The sequence below is a fragment of the Salminus brasiliensis genome, chromosome 12 (assembly GCF_030463535.1).
Source record: "Salminus brasiliensis chromosome 12, fSalBra1.hap2, whole genome shotgun sequence".
In the NCBI taxonomy this organism is placed as follows: Eukaryota; Metazoa; Chordata; class Actinopteri; order Characiformes; family Bryconidae; genus Salminus; species Salminus brasiliensis.
In genome coordinates this window covers 39,215,832-39,241,494 of record NC_132889.1, presented here as the reverse complement: position 1 = coordinate 39,241,494, position 25,663 = coordinate 39,215,832, and the positions used below count along the sequence as shown (strand labels likewise).

Below are 25,663 nucleotides of genomic sequence, written 5' to 3'. Positions count from 1 at the left end.
TACCAGACCAGTGTAAACCAGCATAAACCACTGGTATGTGGGTCTACCAGCAACATAACAGCACCAGACCATAACTATCACTATCTGATGTCATCAATAATTCACATTAACAGTATTTTAAAATGTACTATATATTTTAACACAATAATAATAATAATAAAAATAATAAATGTACAAATAACCTAATTATTTCATTTCAAGTTAAGAAACTGCTCTATAATAATCAGATCCTGTTATTACTAATAAACTACACCGATCGTTTACCATTCTCTATGTTTTACATTTCCCACATAAACTACCATCAGTTTGATCCCTTTACTGCAGTGAATCAGCTCTTACTGCTTAAAACAGACAGGAATTGGTTCTGATGTCCTTTATCCATCTTTCAGGAATTAGAGCAGCCATAACACCACACACGCCCCGCCACTAACTGCTGTAAGCAGGGACACACACCCATCTGAGCGCTGCCAGGATAAGAGGATGAGCGGATACAGTGTTTATTCTGAGAGTGTGAACGACAGAGTTTAAAGAAACTCATGTGAGAAAAGTCATTAACAGCCGAGCTCCCTCAGCACCACTGCCTCAGCACCACTGCCTCAGCACCACTGCCCTCAGCACCACTGCCCTCAGCACCACTGCCCATCACACCCCGTCCCGACGGACACAGAGAGTTACACTGAAGAGCAGGGTTAAAAACCCACTCCCCAGTGTTAATAACTCCCCTACGACACGTCAGACATCCGTGCACACTCTCCCAGTCCCAGTTTCCTAAAGGTCATGTTCTAGATAACAGAGAGAACAGTGTCAGAAACCACAAATCAAGTCTGTTAGAGATTACTGAACCCCAACACATCACACAACTGGCCACTTTATCAGAACCCCTACCTAGTTCTGCCACTCACTGGCCACTTTATCAGAAACCCCTTCCTAGTTCTGCCACTCACTGGCCACTTTATCAGAAACCCCTGCCTTGTGCTTCCACTCACTGGCCACTTTATCAGAAACCCCTGCCTTGTGCTTCCACTCACTGGCCACTTTATCAGAAACCCCTGCCTTGTGCTTCCACTCACTGGCCACTTTATTAGAAACACCTACCTAGTGCTTCCACTCACTGGACACTTTATTAGAAACACCTACCTTGTGTTTCCACTCACCGGCCACTTTATTAGAAAACACCTACCTTGTGCTTCCACTCACTGGCCACTTTATCAGAAACCCCTGCCTGTGTTTCCACTCACTGGCCACTTTATCAGAAACCCCTACCTTGTGCTTCACTCACTGGCCACTTTATCAGAAACCCCTACCTTGTACTTCCACTCACTGGACACTTTATTAGAAACCCCTACCTTGTGCTTCCACTCACTGGCCACTTTATCAGAAACCCCTACCTTGTGCCCTTCCACTCACTGGCCACTTTATTAGAAACCACTACCGTGTGCTTCCACTCACTGGCCACTTTATCAGAAACCCCTGCCTTGTGCTTCCACTCACTGGCCGCTTTATTAGAAACCCCTACCTTGTGCTTCCACTCACTGGCCACTTTATTAGAAACCCCTACCTTGTGCTTCCACTCACTGGCCGCTTTATTAGAAACCCCTACCTTGTGCTTCCACTTACTGGCCACTTTATTAGAAACCCCTACCTTGTGCTTCCACTCACTGGCCACTTTATTAGAAACCCCTACCTTGTGCTTCCACTCACTGGCCACTTTATTAGAAACTCTTCACTGAGACATTTATCAGGGGTCAGTTTCTGACCACAGAGCTGCTCTTGTCCAGATATTTTTGGACGGTAGGCGTACTCTCACCGAGCAGTGACACTGACATGTGTAACAGAAGACCTGTACATCTGTAGTGGAGATACATGGTAGGTGTTTAAGATATAATGGCCAATATGTGTAGAGAGGTGGATCAGACGGAGGTGATGGTGGACTGTGCTGAGGTTCTCAAACACGTTACAGCAGTTCTGATTCAGGAGGAGCTGGGGTACGCGCTCGGCCTGCGTCTGGCAGGAAACATAATCAGTTTCCCCAGGAGGCAGCGTGACTCAGACCTAATGTCCAATCCTGCAGACACAACAATTCATTACCAGACTAAATGAAAGCAGCACAGAGAACCAATTAAACACTTGCTGTACGGAACACGACCGGATCAGACACAACACACGCCGAGCAGCTCCTCCACACACTCTCCTCACAGTCAGGCCCTCAACAGTTCTAACAGTCGAACCCTTACACTCGGTGGAGGTTCTTAAATGTTAAAAAGGCCTGTGCCACTTACACAACTCATTTACAACAAGCTCAGCTGGTTCTGCAGTGGCGTCGCGCCAGGGGAACCTTTTAGCACCTGTACTTTTGAATATGTGATCATGAATATTTTAGCAGGTTAACAAATGAAAAGAAATGATTGAGCAGTGAATCCAGTGAAAAGTTTAGTTTCACAAACAGGTCTGAAAGACCACAGAAGAAGAACTCCTTCACACCATCTAGTCAACTCAAACCACCCTGGAGGAGGTTGCAGCACCACTGTTAAAGCCTACAACCAGGAGTGACCTGCACAACCGTTACCCTGTCAGACCGAACATCTCACCATCTTGGTAACAACAGTTCTATGAAAAATCTTTAACAGGGACAGAACGGTTACATCATCTAGAGGTTCGTTAATCTTAACAATGAAAGAACCTCAGTATAAAGTAAAGGTTCCATTAAAGGGTTTCCCTAGAACTCTTTCTTTAGCCAAGAACAACGTAAAACTGGCCACTTTATTAGAAACCCTGTATGTCCATTTTGGAGACTGAAAACGTTGGTCTAATAGAGGGTTGATACAGAGATTTACTTCAAGATCTAATCCAGGAGTAACCCTCTAGAGCAGAAAGGCCAGATTAGACTGAAGCCTGATCAGATCCGGACAAGATTCTTTGGACAGATGAAACCAACATTTGCTCAAACGCTCAGAAGAGAAGGACGGGTGCGCCACATCATCTGCCAAACATGGTGTAGAACTGGGTCACATGGTGTTTATTGATGATGTTCTTCTGATGAGCTCTGAAGTGTACAGAGCTCTACTGTCTGCTCAGATTCAGTCATATACTGCCAGCTGAACGTAATCTAATCTGGACGGCACTGAAAACAACCTAAGAGCTTCTTAAAACAAAACACAGTGACCCTCAACCCAACCCAACAAAGACCATGTGTTCCAGACTTCAGTCATGTCAATGACCGCAAAGGATTTGCATGAAAGTATTAGAAATAATCCTTATATTTACTATATATTACTTTTGAACCTGCACTACAAACATCATCACTGTCCAAATACTTATGGACCTGACTGTATATAGGTTAGCTTCATTACAGCCCCTGACCTTATTGAAGCTAACCCATATAGAAGGGATTCTCATCAGCTGCTCGCTGCACACAGACAGGAAACACAGCGGGCTCTGAGGTCTGATGTTTTCAGCCTGAGTGAAGGTTTAACCTCCATTGTTTTACTGCAGAATGCGGCTAATTGCGTTACGCCATAGTTCCACACACAGCTCTAATTGGACACAGGAACAGCGCTCACGTGGAGCTCGGCCCGGATTAAACCTGCGAACTCACACTGCGCTGATCCTACAGCGACGCTTCAGCCAACACTGGAGCTAGACTGGAGCTCACAAGCAACGAAACATGCACTATACGTCCAAATGTTTGTGGACACCTCTTGTAATTAATGCATTCAGGAACTGTAACTGTGTCCATCCAACATCCTGACCTCACTAACAAAAACTTCCACTGGTCTTTGAATGCAATCAAATCCTCACAGCAATCCTCCTCCAAAATCTAGTAGAAAGTCTTCTTCTCTGGACAGAAGAGACAGTTACTCCAACAGAAGCAGGATCAGCTCTTTTAATAGAAGAAACCATGAATGGTTGGAACAGGTGTCCCAATACTTTTGTCCTTTTAGTGTATATGCTTATAACCAATATCAATTAGCAATGGAGCCACAAGGCTAATAAATGATCATTATTATTATTTATAGGGAATTTTCATGCAGGTAGCAGCTAGGATCTTGTAGCTCCAGTGCTAATTGGTGGGGTATACAGCTCCAGTACTTGTTAGCTACATTAGCTCCAGTGCTACATCAGGCTGTCTATGCTTTAGGGGATCTGGGTAAGCTCCTGATCCTCAGGCTGGCTAAACCGGACCCTCAGTACAGAGTGTTTATGGGCGATCGGGTCATCAAACAGGTTTAATGACCTGCGACATCAGCCATGGCTCATAACCACTAACACACCATAACCGCCCGTCACGGAAAGGTCAACTGACCACTGCGCTCAGAGCGAGAGGAGAATGGACACCAGAGAGATGCTAATGAGGATAACGAGGACGCTGTCTCCGCCATCATTAGCCTGCTGTACTGTTCACTGTGGTCATGCTGTGAATCACACTGACCACACACACACACACACACACACACACAGACACACACACATCAGCATCACAACATCCACCTATGTGATGGCTGCTCTGGATCTGGACGGGTGTTTTCAGTGATTGGCAGTGAGGCTTTATCTACTAGCTCATTTGTGTCTGAGCTGTGGTTTATTTTAGGACGGGTTTAAGGATTATGGTCTGCTGAGATTGTGCTGCTGTTCGGAAAAGCAGAAAAACAGAGCTGCAGGTCAAAGCTGGTACTCAGAACACACACACACACACACACACACACACACACACAAACCTCCATATATATTCTAATACTGTGCTATATGTTTATTTATATATATACTTAATCCTCTCATATACGTTATAATATATCAAATACATTTTCATACACACATTAAAAGGACAAAAGTATTGGGACAGCTGCTCATTCATTGTTTCTTCTGAAATCAAGGGTATTATAAAGAGAGTCCTGGATGGAGCACCAACCATCATTCCAGAGAACACAGTTCCACTGCTCCACAGCTCGATGCATTTCTATTGGTCCATTCATCATTAAATTCTGATACAATATAGAGAATAACTGCCAGACTCACATTACAGAGAAAACTGAACACCGGGCCTCTGTAGGAAATCAAACATAAGCACAACATGTCCAGCGAATCATAATGAACAATCCTAATCATCAGTGTGGCCTGTGCAAAAGTTTGGGCACCTTACAACGTCAGGACTGCAGAGACCATGTTTTTTTGTAGCTAAAAGAAGCAAAAGCTTCAGTTTGCATCTCTTCAGGTAGTGCATGGTGGATTTAGCCTTCAGCCTTATAACAGATGGTTTGACATTTGCATCCAGTATTTGCTGATATTTTGCGGAATCCATTCTTCTCTCCACTCAAGTAATATTGCCAATGCCACTGGCTGCAACACAACCACCACAACACAATGCATCCTCCCCCATGCTTCACAGTCGGCAAGGCAGTTACTTTTGTTTCCAAACATACCAAAAGAGTTCTAGTTAGATTTTCTCAGTCTACAGAACTTACGTCCAAAACCCACCTGACTTCTCTAGATGTTTCGTAGCACTTCAAATGCTGGGTTTGGTGGCAAGGTCAGTGCTAAGGTCCCCTTCTTGTTTGTGTAAGCAATGCTGCACAGGGAAACAGCGCACCACCCTCTTTACTCAGCTAAACCGTCCTGCAGGTTATTGGCAGTCATTCATCTGGAGGAGTTTAGATGTGTCTCACAAGCATGTGAGCAGATTTCTTGATCTTCCAGATCTCCCCTTTACCTCCGCAGTTCCTCTAAACTGCTATTTTCTAATAACAGCCCATACTGTAGAAACTACAGGCCGAAAACACCTGACTACATTACAGCCTCCCCTGCCTTATGATCCTGATTTGCTTTTTTAAAAATAAAACATGAGCCTTTGCAACGCTTGCAGGTGTCCAAATATTTTAAATTATCTTTAGGTTTGACTTACATGCTACCAACGTTGTTTTTATGACTTCTTAATTAAAAAAAAAAACATAATTCAACCAAGGGTGCCCAAACTTTTGCATAAGACCACCCACCTATTTTGCCTATATACTTTTAGATCCACCCATTGATGCTATAAGGAGTGTTTCAGCCTGTACTGCTTTTAAAATACATCAGAAACCAGTACACAGCCAATCAGAACCAAGCTAATTTACATATATCAGTAAAGAGACAGTCTGTTCATTCTAATGGATAAAAGGGGTCTGAAAAAATTAATAAGGACCGTTTTTAGTAAATAAAAGCACACAAATGTTATAAGTGGACCGCAAGGCATGATAAATGCCAGATATGCCACACAAGTGCACCACATAGCTTTAAAAAGCCTTAAAATATATATATTTTACCATTATACATTATTTTATTAATTATATTTACTATAATATTGAGTATAACAGTGGTTACAGCACAGGAAAATTATAAACAAGCCAAATAAACATATATTCTGTCTATCTGGCTTACATTTGTATCAATATTAACTAGAATATATACATACCCATACTCTATATATAATAAATATATATAATACATATATGAAACCTTACCAGTAGAAGCCCAACATCGTTTCTAATCAAGCTGCTGTTGATTTCCTTACCTCTTCATCTCCTCGACCGAACTGAAGCCCGAGATCCACCAAATGCTCCACGCGGATGAAGCCATCTGCATCTTCATCACAAACGTCAAACACCTCCTTCAGCTTCCTGAGGAACAGCAGAAGCTGCTCCTGGTCTGGTATGGCCTCCATGCTGGAGAACTACAGAGGAACCATCATCAGCTCCTGCTCGGCTCCATGCATCCATCTATCTATCCATCCATCCATCCGTCCACGACATGCACTCAACACGCACAGAGATAGGCGACTCACGAACGAAGGAATCGGTTCGCTTGAGTGAATCAGTTGGATTGATTCACTGATTCAAAGGAACCGATGCTTTTAGCTTGTGTTTATAGTTGGTAAATGATTGTAGGCTTAAGAAGTGGTTAAAAATAAGCTTTAAACGGAGGTAAAGCTGGCTTGTTTTTCGAATTGTCCGTTCCACCTTAAATGGTGCGGCAGTTTCATTCTGGCGCCTGAGGCGCCAGAATGAAACTGCCGCACCATTTAAGGTGGAACGGACAATTCAAATACACTGACGGAAAAAGACAAAATTCAGCATTGTAGTTTTGTATAATGTTATATTTAACAATTTAATGACCTTTTAATTAAATATTAGCTTTAAAAAACAAATAAACATATGTTCATCACACCTGCAAACTCAACTTTTCCTTCTCTGTCGTTATTGATGCTTCGTGCATTCGACTCACTGAATCAAATCGCATTGTGTATAAATAACATCGCGCTCACTTGTTGAATCGACCGATCAATAAAGTATAAAGTGACTCAATGACTCGTTGTGTAGCGTGGAATCGAACTTTCAATCCAATAAGCAGTCGAGTCAGCTCGAAGGACTCGGTTCGCCGAAAATGAATCCCCGAGTCACAGTCAGCCCAGAGCCACTACACGCACTTCTCATCCCTAAACGATGACGTCAGTGGGACTCGGCGTGATCAGCGGTGACGCAGACGGCGCCGTTCGCTCCTACTGGAGGAGACGACGACACGACACACGCCCATGGCGTGACGTCATGCGGAGAGGTCCTCCCCCTAACCTTTATTGTTAACTTTTTTTAAAAACAAGATTAATGAGTGGGAGAGGGGATGGGGGGGGGGGGGGGGGGCCACCGTGCAAAAGTTTGGACACCCCATGAGATGAGAGCTCTACCAGGGTCTCAGACCTAAATTCGCTTGTTAAGGATGTGGCTCTCTGGAGCGGTGGAGCACTGTTCCACTGTGCAGCAATACACTATGTGTCCAAATGTTTGTGGACATCCCTTCAAAAGAACGCATTCAGCAGATGTGCAAAGCTTGTCTAGTCCCTGTCGAGAAGTACTGCCAATAGAATAGGACTCTCTGGAGCAGAGTAAACATGCTTTTATCTGTTGGGGGTGGATCAGTCATGCTTTGGGTTTGGGTTGCAGGCAGTGGTACAGGAAGTGGCCCGTTACACTGCCAGAGGGAAGAACGGTTTTAGTTAAATATTAGTAAAGTAACAGCACAAGGTTTAAATATCAAAAATATTTATTCAGTTATTCACAGTAAAGCTTTAAAAAAACAACAGCGTCACTTAGGAATGAAAACGCTAACTAAAAACATGAACCCCTGCACCGCCTCTCAGCCCGAGCTCTCCACTATGAGCCGTGGTTCCAGCAACGAGTCCCACCGCTCAGTCACCTGCAGAGACAGCACACACAGACTTTAAATATAAAATTATTATTATTATTATTATTATGCAAAAAAAAAAAATAGAACTGAAAAATAACCTGAAAGCATAATTCTGGAAAAATAAATAAACACCTGATGATTATTATGGCAGTGGTGGCTCAGCGGTTAGAGCGCTGGGATATCGATAACAGGGTTGTGGGTTCGATTCCCGGGCTTGGCAAGCTGCCACTGTTGGGCCCTTGAGCAAGGCCCTTTACCCTCTCTGCTCCCCGGGCGCTGGAGTTGGCTGCCCACCGCTCTGGGTGTGTGTGTGTACTCACTGCCCCTAACACGTGTGTGTGTGTGAGTGTGTGTGTGAGTGTGTGTGTGTACTCACTGCCCCTAGTTCACTAGTGTGTGTGTGTGTGTGTGTGTGTTTGTGTGTGTTCACTACCACAGATGGGTTAAACGCAGAGGACACATTTCGCTGTAGTGTACAAAATCGTGCACCTTTACCTTTATTATAACTGATTATGATTTTAAAAACAGCGCACTGTCCATCTCTCAGCTTTGCCTTCAGCCACTACAGAGGAGCGTCCCAAAGCCGGTGTGACGGGGGTGTTAAAAGGAGAAAGGCGAACGACAAAAGCCTCCGCTTGGAGCTTTGCCAACACAATGTTTGGGCTTGTGAGCGTCAGGGTAAGTGCTGAACACAGTGAAACGTTACAGCACCACAACAACAGGGTGGTTTACAGGCTGTAGAGGCCTCAGAGCTTCACAGCTCAGCTGTTCAATCCTGAACTACCCCAGTCTCACTGCAATAACATCACAGTACATATACCACAATACCCCCCCAGCCATTACAGCGATTACACTACGATTACTTTTATCTTGTAATGAAGAATCACATTACAGCTACTAATTTGCATTAAAAAAAGTATTTACATATTTTATAACCCAAATTACTATGCATAGACGCTTTGTGGGATCTGTGCATGCACTACCGCCCTGCCACAGCCCTGTCAAGTGACTGTGAATGTGACAAGTGCAGCACCAGCCTATTTTGGCTACAGTGGCAGAGGAGAGAGGTTTCCAAATAGAGATTCTCATTATTTTTGGATTGAGGCAAAAACCTCATCGTAAAGTGAGTTAGGTTCAAGCCAAAATCACCATTCAGCTGCTGCAAACTCAAGTGACTAGCCAAAGTCGTTGCTTATTATTATTATTATTATTATTATTATTATTAATTTCTACCTAGTTCTTCTAGCTCTATCTTGTTTCTACCTAGTTTGTAGGGCCAATTACCCAATCCCCGTTCTTGTGAACAGGAACAGTGTAAAGTGTCCAAAAAAGTGGCAGCTCTGTTGTTCCAGCGGATCAGTCTGTCCTTCTGCAACACACTGCAGTCTCTCAAACGGGACAGAGCAAAGGAGTGTGTGCTGAGACAGGAGCTGTGTGTAAGAGTGTGTGTTACCTGAGAGCCGAGTGTGACTGCGTATTCCACTCTCTCTGAACCGTCTGGATTCTGATAAACCAGATCAAACTTCCCAGGCTCCGCACGAGCTGTGTACACACACACACACACACACACACACACACACACACACACACACAAGTTCTTATAACATTAACATTCAGAATGAATGTATGATATGAATGTTAGGGGGATGCCTAAACGGATTGTGGGAGATGCGAGAGCAACACTACACACATACACTGGTACCAAAACAGGTCCGGCAGAACTCACCTTGAGCCTGAGTGAGAAGCTCCAGTTCAATCATGCCAGTGGTGTGATTAAAACCCACTATCCTACCCTCCTGCAATAAACACACCAACATACACTGTAAACAGCAGGGCTAATAATGCAGTGACTGAATTCTGAAATCTTACATCTTTATATATTTAACCTGCTCATCTAGCTTTTGTTCTCTACTGTCCATGAAAAGCTTTCTACTAAATTCTGTAAGGATTTGATTAAATCTGAGTCCATAGGGACAAGAGCATTAGTGATCAGGTCAGGATGTTGGATGATCAACACCCCACCTCATCATCCTCAACTCCCCCAAAAAGTACTGGATGGAGCTCCTCCACCATCATTCCAGAGAACACAGTTCCTCCACTGCTCCACAGCTCCTCAATGCTGGGGGGCTTTGTACCCCTCTAGCCCACGCCTGGCATTAGGCAGCATGGAGCCAATAGGGTCATGATGCTGATCTGCTCCAGAGAGTCCTATTCTATTGGCAGTACTTCTTCTCTACAGGAACTAGACAAGCTGTGTGTGTGCATTTGCACATCTGTGTCAGCAATAGATGTAACTTCAGCAAGTAGCTGAATGCATTTATTAAAAAGGGTGTCCACGAACGTGTGACTGTGTGTGTGTGTGTGTGTGTATATGTATATTATATATCAACTTACTTTATAATCAGACACTTCTGGGGTGTAGTTCTCCGTTAGCTCCAAAAGCTGGTAAAATGAGAAGAAAAGATTTAGTATCTCACACTAACAAACACACACACACACACACACACACACACACACACACACACACACACACACGGCAACTCGACTTAATTAGCTGATCCGATCTGTGGTATCAGCTTTCCAGAGAAATATGTTTATCAGCAGGATTATGCTGGTTACTCTCTAACTAGGCAGCCAGTCAGCTGACCAGCAGTGCGGAGTGTGTTCACAGCAGACGTGGCTGCAAAGCTGAGCTACTGAGGAACATCAGGAGGCTCTAGAGTGGTTCAGTGCGAGTCCAGAGGGACGAGCTCATGACTAAGGTAGTCCGAGAACTGCAGGTTTAAGGAGCTATAGCGAGGTACCCGTCCCCAATCACCAGCACTGATGTTCCCCCAGTCCTACCTTGAAGGCAATCTTCTGTCCCGCAGCAGGAGGAGCTGCGAGGAGAGGCAGGGCACTGTAGTCCCGTCTGGGCTTTGGTTCTGGAGGATTCTGAAACACACACACACACACAACTGTTGTTAGTTTACTCATCACTGTAAACACACCCCTAACACTGTTCACCTCCCAGCCCGTCTCTCAGAGCTCCTCCAGATCTTCATTAGCTGGTAGATGGAGGTTTAGGAGACGGTGGGACTGACTTTAGTCTATAAACCCAAACAGAACCGGAACCACAGAGCTGAGGAACACTGGAGGAACCAGCAGGCAATCATGATGCCGACATTATTTTTTCTTTACTGAACTGCTCCAGAAGTTCACCCACCTCCAAAACCAGGCTCCTGTTGGTCTGGGAATCGTCCTGCTTCTGCTGCTCCCCGCTGTCATAGTTGTAGTGAATGTTCTGTTTCCATGGCGTTCCTCTGGCCCTGCCGAAGCCACCTCTGACCCCTCCTCGGCCTCTGACCCTACCACCCCCGCGGGGGGTCATTCCCAGGACCTGCGGGTTGGGGGTCTTAATCACCAGCTCCGTTTCACTGCTGCTGTCAGAGTCTGAGCTCTCGGGCACCTTCTCATTATTTTTGCTCACTGGAGTGGACGGAGTGGGTGGAGGTCCATTCTGGGCCGCAGAGGGAGGAGGTGCCTTCCTCGCTGGAGGTGATGGTGAAGATGACAATGAGGAATCTGAGGAAGGCTGTGTGGAGAGCTTTTTAGCTGATGGTTTCGAGTTGGTGGAGGTGGGCTTCAGTGGAACGGGAGATGGTCTGACAGGTAGGCGGGGTTTGCTCGGCTTTGAAGTGGCTTCATCAGAAGATGAAGAACTTTCTGAAGAGGTGCTTTCCTTCGCTTTAGCCACTACAGTCTGCTTGGGTGGAGTTTTGGGTTTGGGTTTAGGTTTAGGTGGAGGTCTCTGAGGAGTTTCCTCTTCACTGTCTGAGGAGTCTGAGCTCTCTTTCTGTTTGCTACTCGTTTTTGGAGCTTTAGAGTTGAGGGTCCCAGAAGAACCTGGTGCCTTCCTGCTGGTTTTCTCTGTCTGGATCTTGAAGGACTCGGGTTCTTTACCTGGTTCTGTAGCAGCTTCAGTCTGTTTCTCTACTTTCTTGTTTTTCTTTTTCCTCTTCTTTTTGGTTTCTTCATGTTGGCCCAAACCATTTACTGCCGTGTCCTCACTTTTGCTCTTCTTCTTCGGTCCTACAGCTACACCCTGCAGCTGCTGCTCCTCATCCTCGTCCTTTCTGCTCCTCTTCCTTCCTGAGGTCGCCCGCTCCTCTGATGCACTCAAACATGAAAGGCCAGAAACCTTCACCCTGACAAACAGATAAAAGATGCGGCAGATCTTAGCAGTGGTTGCTATGGGGTTGCTGAGTGGTTGCTATGGTATCCGAAGTGGTTGCTATGGTATCCTATGTGGCTTTTCTGGTGTTGCTATTAAATTGTTGTGGCATTGCAGGTGGTCGCTATGGTGTTGCTAAGTGGTTGCTATGACGCCCCAGGTGGTGCACTGCTGATTGTAAATACATCATTCTGGCCCCATAAGCAGTATTCTGCATCAGTTTAACCTGAACCTGCAGCTTCAGGATCATGCTGATGCTCCACTGGCTGGAACAGGCCACTCCGGGCCGGAGCGCTGCTGCTGCTACTGCACTATGGAGGTTTGGTGGTGGAGCTGCAGGAGGAGAACCTCTCTCCAGAACTGCTGTGTAACGCTGCAGAACCCATAGAGTCATATTAGTGTAGAATCCTGTAGTATTACTCTACCACCTCCGCCCACATGCTGCTCCACCTTCAGATCAAGCTTCTGTAGCTTTCAGCTTGTCCAGAAATGCACGTGTACAGCTAGCTGTCCATGAGGGGGCGCTCACAGCCTGATTTGTATTCACTGCAGTGGAGTTTAAGTGAATTACACTCTCCACCTGTAGGGGGAGCTGCTTCATCCTAACTTTCAAAAAGAGGTTGGGCCATTCTGACACAGCTGCTTCTGTGGAAGTATGTAAATGAGTTCTGATGTGATTGGCTGCTTTGCATTAAAAAGTAGTCAATTCAGTGAAACACCCCTTATGACGTAAATGTGAGTGAGTGTGGATAAACAGCTGCAGGCAGAATAAGGGGATTTTTTTAGGGGGATTTTCACCATATATGGACGGGGGGGCTATACTCCATATAGCCTCATTATTTGGAGTGTCCCTGTAAACTCAGCCTGAATAAAGTGAACAGCTTAAACAGGATTCATTGGTTGAATGATTAACTGATTGAGATGTATCTGCATGTTTGCAGGGTTCTGTCCTGAAGCACGTGCTGCTGGTACCTGATGCTGTCGTTGTCCCGGATCAGGTAGATGCTCTCTGCGGGGGGGAGGTAACACTCCTCTATGAACAGGTCTAGCTCGGCTCTGCGGCTGAACCCGAACCTCTCCCGGATCTCGCTGCACAGATCCGCGATCACCCTGCAGCGGTTCTGGTCCAGCAGAATCCAGCTCATGCGGCACTGCGTCCCGGAGGGAGGCGGGTAATCAAACCGGAGCCGCAGCCTCACCGCGCTGCTGCCCGCCATGCCTGCCGTGGAAAGGAGAGGGAACGCGTTCAGCTTAATCACCACATCACCCCCCTACCGGCCTGGAGGAGAACGGCACCTACAGCGCCACTGTACTACATGTTAAAATGTCGAGCAGGGCAAGTTTAGAAATTCTGAAATAAGATCATAAATCTGAAGAAAAGAGAAAACACAGCTTAATTTTTAGCTTTAGGTTTAATTATTTTTGGCATTGTTGATTTTTAGAATTGATGATTATTGAGAGCGAGGCGAACGATGACGTGCTGTTATTTTTTTATATGATTGTGGCGACACCTAGCGGTGGAACAACCTGTTATTAATTTCTGAAATAATTTCTGCTTGTTAAAAAGTTGATGGTATTTAAAGGTATTTAAACCTCCGAATACCTTAATAACACATTACTAATTTTTTATGATTAACATTTTATCTTAGTCCACTCCACAGCTTATTGTCTTGTAACTCACTCAGTCCAGGACTTTTAAAGGACTTTTATTAATGCATTTTAAGCTTTGTCATTTTGCCTGTATATTTCATTGTTTTTCTCAGTCTTTTTTATTAATACTCTGTTATTTTGCTTTAGTCTATTTTATAAGTAAAACATACTATTATTGTAAGCTTTAGCATAAATGACAGTTCTGCTAGCGGTCAATATAGCTATTATATCCGCCACCATGCTAAATTAGCATTACCATCACTGCACTTTGGTGTAGATTAGAATGCAAAATGAATTAAAATGTTGCATTATTGTCTTTACAAACATTAGCACAACATCATTAATATTCCCAACATTAATAAAAGATGAGAAAGAGAGTCCTGTAAGGATAATTAAATATTAGCATTAGCCTAGTTTAGTGTTTTTCAGTGTGCTTCAAATAAAATAAATAATTAAAGACCTTTTTGTTTTATATATATTTTTTATTAATTTATAAAAGCATACACATAAGATGCATATTTATATAGCTATATTTATAAGCAATTACATAGATATTAATTACAAGCCTTTTTTTTTTTTTTTTTACTAACTAACGATAGTTCCTAAAACGTCCAGAGAACAGATCTTTTTAGCCTTCCTTTGGTTTTCTAGGTACCTTTTGTTTACATAATGTTTTTAAAAACGTTTATTTAAGTTTATTATTATTGTAAGAACCATATACTAACGTTGGGGAACGTTTTGTGTTTGCTTCAAAACAAAAGTCCTATAGTTTATTATTTATAACAGAAGACTGAAATTTAAATTAAGTGTAAACATTAAAGCTACATTAATTTATTTGATTATTTACCTAAATATCTCTAAATATTTTCTAGATTGAACATATATAAAGTAAAAACACGGTGACGTAGGTAGCTCCACTTTTGTTGTTTTTCTTACGCCGGTCAGCTGACTGAGGTCATGTGACAGGTCATATGATGTAGCTAGCGCTAGTGTCCATCTGCGGTGTGTGTTCAGTGTGTGTTCTGATCCACAACCAGAGACTGGGACGATGGCACCGGGCTGGACTGGCACATGGGCAGCGGCACTGCTGGTTGCTGTTAGCATTGGTAGAGGTATGAGCATGCAAGTCCTAATATAGCACTGATTTGGGGAGGTGATGGGACGTTTTACATGCTTTATGTGTGTAAATTAACACAGTTTCTGTTGTATGTAAGTAGATAAGAGTGTAAAGATGCTTTTTTAGACTTTAAATAGAGTTAGATTTTGGTTTAAACTCTAATGTTGAAGCTAATAGTGAAAGTGAAAGAGAATAATGAGAACTTGTGTAGTGTAGTTTTGGAACTTTCCGTTCCACCTTAAATAGCGCAGCAGTTACATTCAGGCGCCTTAGGCGCCTGAATGTAACTGCTGCGCTATTTAAGGTGGAACGGAAAGTTCCAAAACATGAAGAGAATTTAAGCTTTTTAATTGCTAACTTTTAAATGTTTAATTGCACTATACATTATAAATCATGTTTAGTACTTTTTATTACAGCTACTCCAGCGAAAACTAACTTTTAGACCTAAAAGTAGCTACCAAACCTTTCAATATAATGTATATGCATCCAAAATAAAAGCAAAATGACAAAAATAAATGTGTAAAAGGGGTTCAAATACATCTAACTGCATAAACCCGTGTTATTCAAATGAACTCCCTGTGTTTTGGTCAGGCTGGTCGCTTCCGGTCCAGGCGAAGGAGGTCTGGGGTTATGTGGACGTGCGGGAAGGAGCCCACATGTTCTGGTGGCTTTACTACGCTAACAGCCCCAGCTTCAAGGACCTGCCCCTGGTCATGTGGCTTCAGGTGAGGGCCTCATAAAAGTGACTCAGCAGGGGGATCTCCATGTGAAGCACCCTCACTGATTTCCAGGTTGGAGGTTGGGGGGTGGGGGTGATCACCTTGAGACTCAATTTGCCATGAAATAGAGGAGGTTATGTATGTTACACTGGACTGATCTGCACTGGTTATGTAACTCTGATCAGGCTCTGTATGGTTTGTGTTGGTTTTTGTATTTCAGGGGGGACCTGGAGGGTCCAGCTGTGGGTTCGGAAACTTTGCAGAGATCGGGCCCCTGGACACTGACCTCGAGCCAAGAAAAACCTCTTGGGTAAATGAATTACAATACGGTTAATCAGGCCATTACACAGGACTACTACAATGTATTATATTACTATTAATACTGCAGCCCCTGCTGCTCCTGATACTACTACTAATAACAATAATAATAAATTAAAATACTGTTAATCAGGCCGTTACACAAGCCTGACACAATATATTATACCACTATTACAACCGCAGCTGGCGCTGCTGGTACTACTACTACTAATAATAATAATAAAAAGAATAATAATACGTTAAATACTGTTAATTAGGGCATTACACAGGACTACTACAATATATTATACAACTACTAATGCTGCAGCTGCTGCTGCTCCTGATACTACTACTAATAATAATAATAACAACAACAACAAAAATAATAATAATAATAATAATAAATTCAAATACTGGTAATCAGACCATTACACAAGCCTGCCAATATATTATTCAACTACTAATGCTGTAGCTGCTAAAACTACTACTACTACTAATAATAATAATAATAATAATAAATTCAAATACTTTTACTCAGGCCAATACACAGGACTACTACAATTAATTATTCTACTAGTATTACTGCAGGTGCTGCTGCTGGTACTACTACTACTACTACTACTACTAATAATAATAATAATAATAATAAATTCAAATACTTTTACTCAGGCCAATACACAGGACTACTACAATTAATTATTCTACTAGTATTACTGCAGGTGCTGCTGCTGGTACTACTACTACTACTACTACTACTAATAATAATAATAATAATAATGATGATGATGATGATGATAAATTAAAATATGGTTAATCAGGGCATTACACAGGACTAGTACAATGAATTATTCTACTATTATTACTGCAGCTGCTACTATTAGCATTATTATTACTACTACTAATAATAATATTAATATCAATAATGATAAACTTTTTATGTTTATTGCACCTTTTGTATAATTTATTATTTAGAGTTGAAACCCTGAACACTGAACACTGAACCCAAATACAAAACATAAACATTTTAAATATTTATTATTATCAGTTCTAATTAATCATAAGTAAACAACTATAAAAGTACATTTCTTAAAGAACATTGATTGTGCAGGCAGTAGCTATAATAATCCAAGTGGTTGCTAGGATGTTACTACATGATGGCTGTAGTATTCCTGGTTGTTTGTGGAGTGTTGCTAGATAATTACTATGGTATCCCAGATAGCACTAGATTGCTGCTATAATAACTTGAGTGGTTGCTACTGTGTTGTTAGATGGTTGCATTAGTATTTTACATGGTTATTAGTGTTTTTTATTAGTAGTAGTAATATATGTATTATTATTATTTTTGTTGTTATTGTTGTGTTGTAGGTGAGGGCTGCTAGTGTCCTATTTGTGGATAACCCTGTGGGTACGGGCTACAGTTACACAGACTCTAAGCAAGCCCTGACGAAGGATGTTTCCATGGTAGCAGCAGACATGATGGTTCTCCTGCAGAACTTCTTCAGCCAGCGCGCTGAATTTCAGGTCTGTGATTCACACACACACACACACACACACACACACACACTGCTCCACGTATGGGTTCTGTTTGATTGTGGTGTTACAGCAGCTGTGTTTATCTCCTGCAGGGCGTTCCTTTCTACATATTCTCTGAATCTTACGGCGGTAAAATGGCCTCTGCGATTTCACTGGAGCTCACAAAGGTAAACACACCTGTTTCTGATCTCAAACATCTGGGAATTCCACCACTGTTCCAGAATTTAGAGCTCAGTGTGTGAGATGAACTCATTCAGAGTTAGGTTTGGTATGATATTGTAGATTATTGTAGAGAAACTGACCCACTCGGTGGCGGTGAATGAAACCAGGTGTTGGTCGCCATGACTACAACACAGATACAGCCCATATTTTATGTCACACACGTCTTCTGAGTTTTATATGGGATGATGATGATGATGATGATGATGAGGGTAAATAGTGGAGAATCTCAACTAATCCAGTTTTCTTTAGGGACTACTTTCTGTAGCTGCACTACACCCTGCAGCATGTATCCCTCCACCATTTTAATGATCTGGTTCTAAAAGCAGGTTCTAGATCCGAACTCTTCTCAGAACTCTGGTAGAACAGTGTCTCAGGCATCAGGCAGCGTCTTCATCACCATTAGGTGAAGAACTTTCTGTGAGGAGCTTTTAGTAGAGCTTCAGACGGCTGCTTCCCTTCACCCCCACTGTAGAACCACAGCTCTGACTGGGGGAGCTTATCTAGAACCTCCACTGTAGAACAGCTCTGACTGGGGGAGCTTATCTAGAACCTCCACTGTAGAACTCTAGCTCTGACTGGGGGAGCTTATCTAGAACCTCCACTGTAGAACTCTAGCTCTGACTGGGGGAGCTTATCTAGAACCTCCACTGTAGAGCAGCTCTGACTGGGGGAGCTTATCAAGAACCCAGCGTTTCACACCGAACCCCCCACTTATGTATTAAACATTTCCTAATGTAGAGAATGTTCCTCACACTGTCCGAACACGCAGACCTTTTTGGTCCTTTAGTCATCAGTGTGTGACCGTGTGGAATGTCTGTTTAATAAATCATACCTCTACAAATGTAGAAGTTCCTCTTCTGAGAGTACGTTGTACGGCGTGCACGGCTATAATTATGTCCTCGTGTTAATGATACAGCAAGATGAACCGCTCTCCCACCAAAGTGTGTACTTTATTTTTGTCTATGGTTGCTAAGCGACAAGGCAGGTAAATGTATTAAATATGAAAGAAGGTTGAAGAAGAATTGTGAAGGTTGGTGTATTTGATCAGATGCTGGAGAGATTAGATTTGCCACAAATGTTCAGTCATGCCCTCAGCTGAGGATTTTAAAGAGGAACAGTGTCCAGTCAGTGTCCACTTCCTCAAAACTCCTCCAAATACAGATACAGCTGAGTGTGTGTCAGTGTGTGTCAGTGTGTGTCAGTGTGTGTCAGTGTGTGTCAGTGTGTGTCAGTGTGTGTCAGTGTGTGTCAGTGTGTGTTCTGGGATGTTTCTATTTTTGTTCTTTTTTTTTCTTTTTTCTTTATTTACACTACATACACACACAGCAAACCCAGCACAGTTCATTAATATTTCATATTTGGCTTGTTCTTGTTTCTCCAGGCTGTTCAGGAAGGCTCCATTAAGTGTAACTTTGCTGGAGTGGCGCTGGGAGACTCCTGGATTTCTCCGTTAGGTTTGTATTCTAAACAACTCAGATTAACTTTCATCAGACTGAGAGTCCGAGAGACTGGGAGCTAATTAGACGTATTTATCTTAATCTGTAATTATTTCTGGTGAAAGTACAAAACTGACCACCCCCCTCCCCTCCTCCCCCCTGCAGACTCTGTCCTGACCTGGGGGCCGTATCTGTACAGCACGGTGAGTACACCCACTTTATCCACAGTACCCAGTTTCCCCTCTGTCCCCTCAGCCCGGTCATGTCTAGTGCTTCTGTAGTTTGACACTGAATCTAACAAGCACTGGAAGCTAAGTTAGCACTGGAAGCTAAGTTAGCACTGGAAGCTAATCACACGTCTGCATCATCACACACTCTCCTCGAAGCGTGTGGAGGTGTTCAGGAGGTGTTCAGTAATCTCTAATCTCCCTAAACTTGATTATGTGGGTTCTGACACTGTAGGACTCTGTTATCTAGAACATGGACTGAAGTGCGAACACTCAGGCTTTTAACTATGAGATGTGTTCTAGATAATAAATGATCAGAATCCATCGAAGACAGTTTGTTTTAAGATTTAGCTTCAAAAACCTGTTTGCTACATTAGCCCTGGAGCACCGGGTAACACTGAATAACTGGATGACTAGAACTGTTCTTTTAAACGTTCAATGTTGTTGTAAATTGTCCGTAGTGTTCTAACTGGGCAAGTGTGTGTGTGTGTGTGTGTGTGTGTGTGTGTGTGTGTGTGTGTGTGTGTGTGTGTGTGTGTGTGTGTGTTCTTCAGTCTCTGCTGGATGATTATGGTCTAATGGAGGTTACCCGCGCAGCGAAAGCCGTCCAGCAGGCAGTGGAGCAGGGTCAGTACCAGCAGGCCACTCAGCTGTGGTCCGTTACGGAGAGCGTGGTGGAGCAGGTCAGTGCCTCTGATCATAAACAGCCGTTCATACACAGATAGAACACAGAAAGCATCAGCGGCTGCGTTCACGTCACCAGGCTGAAGTGACTCACATCAGATTTTATTTCCTGCTCCGTGTGGACGTGTCAAATCCCATCTTTTCTAATCATATCTGAGTCACTTCCATATGTGGTTCTAGATTGGATCCGTATTTAATTTAGATAGAGAGATAACTTTATCAATCCCAGAGGGAGAGTCAGATGTTACAGCAGCACAGACGTCCAGTGAAAAGCAAACAAGAGCAACGCAAAGAGCAAAGTAGCCTCTTCATTTTGTACAAATGCATAAACAGAAGGAAGATTAATAAGAATATAATAAAGCAGTTAAAGTGGGACCTGCAGTAAGTAAGACGCATAAATATTATGCAGATGACCAGGCAGTGCGTTTTGACATACCAATGCCAACAAAACATCTGAATATCCAGTATAATACTAACAACTGAGTGACTGTGATATATGATTCCCAATATTAATAGCCTTGTAAATACACAGTAGTAAAGCAATATGAAATGCAGGTACCAAGACAGCTCTGTGACAGTGCAGTGTAAAAACAAAAAACAAAAAATAATACTGTAAAACAAATATACACACATAACTAGATCTGTAATACATGTGCAATGTGAGGTGCATGGATGTATTCGTGGGCATGCCACATGAATGTGGACAGTCAGTGAACTTCTTTTTACCTGTACGCATGCACTCAGTGTTGTCCTGCTGCACTGCCGTATATATATATATATATATATATATATATATATATACAGTGAGTCCAAGAAGTATTTGATCCCTTGCTGATTTTCTTCGTTGGCCCACTAATAAAGACATGATCATTCTATACTTTTAATGGTAGATGTATTCTTACATGGAGAGACAGAATATTAAAAAGAAAATCCAGAAAATAAATCTAAGGAATATATATTAATTGATTTGTATTTCATGGAGTGAAATAAGTATTTGATCCCTTAGTATTCATTAGCAGTTCTGGCTTTTACAGACCAGTTAGACACTCCCAATCAACTTGTTACCTGACCTGAAGCCACCTGTTCTCACTAATCACTTGTGTGAAAAACACCTGTCCACAGAATCAGACAGATCACACAGATTTCAAGTCTCCAACATGGGTAAAACCAAAGAGCTGTCACAGGACCTCAGAGTCAGAATTGTTGACCTTCACAAAGCTGGAATGGGCTACAAAAAGATTAGTAAGGTGTTGGATGTGAAAGTAACAACTATTGGTGCAATTATCAGAAAGTTTAAAGAGTATAACATGACAATCAACAGACCTCGGCCCGGTGCTCCAAAGAAGATTTCGCCTCGTGGGGTGGCAATGATGCTGAGAACAGTCAGAAATCGTCCTGCAACCACTCGGCAGGAGTTAGCAAATGACCTGAAGGCAGCTGGGACCACAGTTTGCAAGGAAACAATTGGCAACACTTTGCGCAACAATGGATTCACATCCTGCAGTGCCCGAAAGGTACCCCTGCTGAAGAGAGCACATGTGGAGGCGCGCCTCAAGTATGCCAATGATCATTTGAAAGATGAACCAAGTTATTGGGAGAAGGTTTTGTGGTCAGACGAGACCAAAATTGAACTTTTTGGCCTCAACTCCACCCGCCATGTGTGGAGGAAGAAAAATGCTGCCTATGACCCCAAGAACACTGTGCCCACCGTCAAGCATGGAGGTGGAAGCATAATGTTTTGGGGGTGTTTCTCTGCCAAGGGTACAGGGCTACTTCACCGCATCACTGGGAAGATGGATGGAGCCATGTACCGCACAATCCTGAGGGACAACCTCCTCCCCTCTGCCAGGGATCTGAAAATGGGCCGTGGTTGGGTCTTCCAACATGATAACGACCCTAAACATACAGCAAAGGCAACAAAGGATTGGCTCAAGAAAAATCACATTAAGGTCATGGAGTGGCCCAGCCAGTCGCCAGACCTCAATCCGATCGAAAATCTATGGAGGGAGCTGAAGGTCAGAGTTGCCAAGCGACAGCCCACCAACCTTCATGATTTAGAGAGGATCTGCAAAGAAGAGTGGGCCAAAATTCCCCCTGGTGTGTGTGCTAAACTTGTGGTTAACTACAACAAACGTCTCACCGCTGTGCTTGCAAACAAAGGCTTTGCCACTAAGTATTGAGTGTGTTTGGCAAGAGGGATCAAATACTTATTTTCCTCATTGAAATACAAATTAATTAAAATATATTCTTTAAAATTATATTCTGGATTTTTGTCTTGATATTCTGTCTCTCCATGTTAGAATATATCTACCATTAAAAGTGCAGAAGGATAGTGTCTTTATTAGTGGGCAAACAAAGAAAATCAGCAAGGGATCAAATACTTCTTGGACTCACTGTATATTTGTGTGTGTATATATATATATGTATGTATGTGTGTGTGGATGTGTGTTATTGTTTTTATGTGTTTTCATGTTCACCAGGCTCCGTCATATCACCACAGCTGAACAGGCCTGTTTTATTAAAAAGTTAAATGTTTGATTTTGCAGAACACAAACGGAGTGAATTTCTACAACATCCTCACGCAGGAAGACGACGACGACCTGGTGAAGTCCAGCACTGACAGCCGAGACTATCTGTGTAAGACCCTGCGGTAGATGCTTCACACACAGGCTGGTGCATTTGAGCCTGTGTTCAGCTCTGACGTTCACAATTCCTCTGTTTTACCAGCTGCCCTGAAACGCCGCCACATCAGCCCCCTCCACGGCCAGTCCCTCTCAGAGCTGATGAACGGACCAATCAGGAAGAAGCTTGGTGTCATTCCAAAGAACGTTACTTGGGGAGGTAAATAACCACTGTAAACCCCCTGGCCACTTTATCAGAAACCATGTTTTGGTAGTACAAGCATAAGGAGGACACTGAGGGGAAGCACAAAGTGGGTGTTTCTAATAAAATGGCCAGTAAGTCTACAGTGTTACATTATGTATTTGTGTGCTTCAGGCCAGGCTGATGATGTGTTCTCCAGCATGTCTGGAGACTTCATGAAGCCAGTGGTGGACATCGTAGATGAGCTGTTGTCTGCAGGGGTCAATGTGACTGTCTATAACGGGCAGCTGGACCTGATTGTGGACACCATGGGTAAGTCGCTTCATCCGGAGGTGGATGTTTGAGAATGGAGGACAGGTTAGAAGTGAGGTTGTTTATTGTGACCTTGCTAAAGCCCAGATTTGTGGAGGATTATGTTGCTGACCAAATATTTGGGGACACCTAGAAACCATGATAAAAAAGCTCTTCAGTAAAAAGCAGTGTGATGATCTATCTGAGAACAGCCACAACACACAAACTAATTAGGAACTATAATTAATGAATTAATATAAAGAGAAAGTCCTCATCATGCTGTCACTGCAGAAAAGATGTAGAAAAGATCAAAGCCTTGCTGTGTTTAAGTGCACTGAGGATAATCTTGGTAAAGATAATCTTCTCAAGGATGTGAGAAAAGACCTTACCTTAAGAATACCTGAAATTAGTTTAAAGAAAGTTTACAAATAATAACAATATTAAAAATAACAAAGCATTTATGTATTATATAATAAAATGAGTGTTAGATATTTTTTATTTATGTTTGATCATATTTATTATATTTATTAAAAATATATGCAGGGGAAACTCCACCTCAAGCTTTGTGAGGTTCGTGATTTATTTTAGAGAGAGTTCAGTAGCGCTTTACTTCCAGAAGGTTTTGGGAAACTTGTTCATTAATGAACTTTGTAATTAGAGAGTAATTAGAGTTGCCAAGCTTTTCAGAGGCTCAGTCCTGATCAGAAGGGAATTACCAGTCCAGTTCAGAATTCCTGTTAGAACTGTGTCTTGATTTCTAATACATTCCATAATAAAACCAAATATAAAAACTGTAATTGAATAAAAGCCAAACTAAAACTCTTGCTTTTCAGAAAATGACTTTAGGCCTTAAGTGGTAACCCTCCTAGGGACCACAAATGAAAATGAACCTATTAACATTTACACTGACCTGACACTAAAATGTTGTCCCTCCTCAATAAACAAACAAATGAAATATATGTATTTTAAAAAATAAATTAAAGCATTAATGAATATTAAAAGTGACATTTTATAACTGACACTAAAATGAACTAAAAATAAAGAATTAATAAAAATGATGAAACCATAATAACTCACTGCTCATGGACTCTAAAGTTTTACCCACAACTGCTTTTTTTTGACAACTAAATATTAGGCAGGTTGTTCTGGTCCGGCTGCTGGTCAGTGCACTTTAAACAGGCTGTAAGAGCTCAGTGTGGGATCTGTTAGAGCATCATTAATCAGTAACAGTGCTAGAGATCCACAGCTGAGAACAGGGTGAGCAGTCGTGTCCGTGTGCTGGTTTGCAGGTCAGGAGCTGTGGGTGAAGAAGCTGAAATGGGACGGACTCCAGAAGTTCAGTCAGATGAAGTGGACGGCTCTGGAAGACCCTAAATCTGCAGGACAGACGGGAGCTTTCTACAAGACCTACAAAAACTTCGCCTTCTACTGGATCCTCAAGGCTGGACACATGGTAAGCTACTGCTCTTAAACTGTTCTTAAAATGAAAGAATAAAGGAATAAAATGAGGAAATGATATTTACACCTTTTCCCTTAGTGTTTAAAGGGTTAACAGACAGGGGAATAAACCCCACCATACTCTTTAACTGGAGAGGCTGTAGGACCTGCTTCCAGTACTTTTAGGATGAGTTCATCCAACATCAGAACCTGACCTCACTGATTCTCTCACTTTTGTGGGTCTAAATGCAATCAAATCCTCCTTACAGCAATGTTCTAACATCTAGTGTAAAGCCTTTCCAGAAGAGTAGAGGCTGTTCCTGCAGTAAAAGAGGGACACACCTCCAGCTCATAGCCTTAACTTCAGGAGGACCTCTGGAGCAGCAGGAGAACATACTGTGTGCTTCAGCAAATATAAATATTAATATGACTCTAATTAATATGATATCATTGATCATCAAACTGACTCTAATATTCGAAAACTGGTGCAGCTTCATATAAACACAACCTGATACACCCCCAGACCATTGTTCACTGACCACTGTCTTTTTGATTACCGTAGATCCCCTCTGACCAGGGCAAGATGGCTCTGAGGATGCTGAAGATGGTCACTCAGCAGGAGTGATGAAGACGTCCTGACGATTTTAGACAATCAACACAGATTCACCAAAATCAATGTTTTTTTTTAATTCTCTGACCTCACACACCTCACCTCACTCTTTCTGATGATGATCCTGTGTCTAACCAAACTGAATCGTTTCTTTTTTGATTGAGCGAGTCCTCAATAAACTGCTTTTTTTCTA

The 25,663-nt window shown here is 42.6% G+C and overlaps 3 protein-coding genes across 3 annotated transcripts in view; 1 reads left to right on the top strand and 2 right to left on the bottom strand.

Annotated features, from left to right (window-relative positions):
- Positions 1-6,879, bottom strand: part of rab11fip4a (RAB11 family interacting protein 4 (class II) a) — a 57,289-nt gene extending 50,410 nt beyond the window's left edge. The window contains 1 exon segment of the mRNA XM_072693909.1: positions 6,545-6,879. Within this exon segment, the coding sequence (XP_072550010.1) occupies positions 6,545-6,694 (150 nt within the window). The 5' untranslated portion in view covers positions 6,695-6,879.
- A 1,170-nt stretch (positions 6,880-8,049) lies between these two features.
- coil (coilin p80) lies at positions 8,050-13,643 on the bottom strand. Its single transcript, XM_072693434.1, has 7 exons — positions 13,397-13,643; positions 11,417-12,398; positions 11,056-11,145; positions 10,606-10,653; positions 9,938-10,007; positions 9,665-9,753; positions 8,050-8,220 (listed from the first exon to the last, which is right to left on the bottom strand). Exons 1-7 carry the CDS (start codon positions 13,639-13,641, stop codon positions 8,161-8,163), a joined length of 1,584 nt encoding a protein of 527 aa, XP_072549535.1. The 5' UTR covers positions 13,642-13,643; the 3' UTR covers positions 8,050-8,160.
- A 1,416-nt stretch (positions 13,644-15,059) lies between these two features.
- On the top strand, positions 15,060-25,663 carry scpep1 (serine carboxypeptidase 1). The gene is made up of 13 exons (XM_072693553.1): positions 15,060-15,186; positions 15,783-15,916; positions 16,131-16,220; positions 17,573-17,728; positions 17,833-17,907; positions 19,344-19,416; positions 19,564-19,601; positions 20,180-20,308; positions 22,856-22,946; positions 23,037-23,150; positions 23,307-23,444; positions 24,713-24,876; positions 25,423-25,663. Exons 1-13 carry the CDS (start codon positions 15,123-15,125, stop codon positions 25,483-25,485), a joined length of 1,329 nt encoding a protein of 442 aa, XP_072549654.1. The 5' UTR covers positions 15,060-15,122; the 3' UTR covers positions 25,486-25,663.

Excerpts from the sequence above, each read along its gene's own strand:
- coil (XM_072693434.1), bottom strand. The coding sequence starts at position 13,641 with ATGGCGGGCAGCAGCGCGGTGAGGCTGCGGCTCCGGTTTGATTACCCG. Across the intron at positions 10,654-11,055 it reads GACAGAAGATTGCCTTCAAG|CTTTTGGAGCTAACGGAGAA; the intron begins GTAGGACTGGGG and ends TCATTTTACCAG. Across the intron at positions 8,221-9,664 it reads CAGTCACACTCGGCTCTCAG|GTGACTGAGCGGTGGGACTC; the intron begins GTAACACACACT and ends CTGTCTCTGCAG.
- scpep1 (XM_072693553.1), top strand. The coding sequence starts at position 15,123 with ATGGCACCGGGCTGGACTGGCACATGGGCAGCGGCACTGCTGGTTGCT. Across the intron at positions 15,917-16,130 it reads CCCTGGTCATGTGGCTTCAG|GGGGGACCTGGAGGGTCCAG; the intron begins GTGAGGGCCTCA and ends TTTGTATTTCAG. Across the intron at positions 22,947-23,036 it reads TGACAGCCGAGACTATCTGT|CTGCCCTGAAACGCCGCCAC; the intron begins GTAAGACCCTGC and ends CTGTTTTACCAG.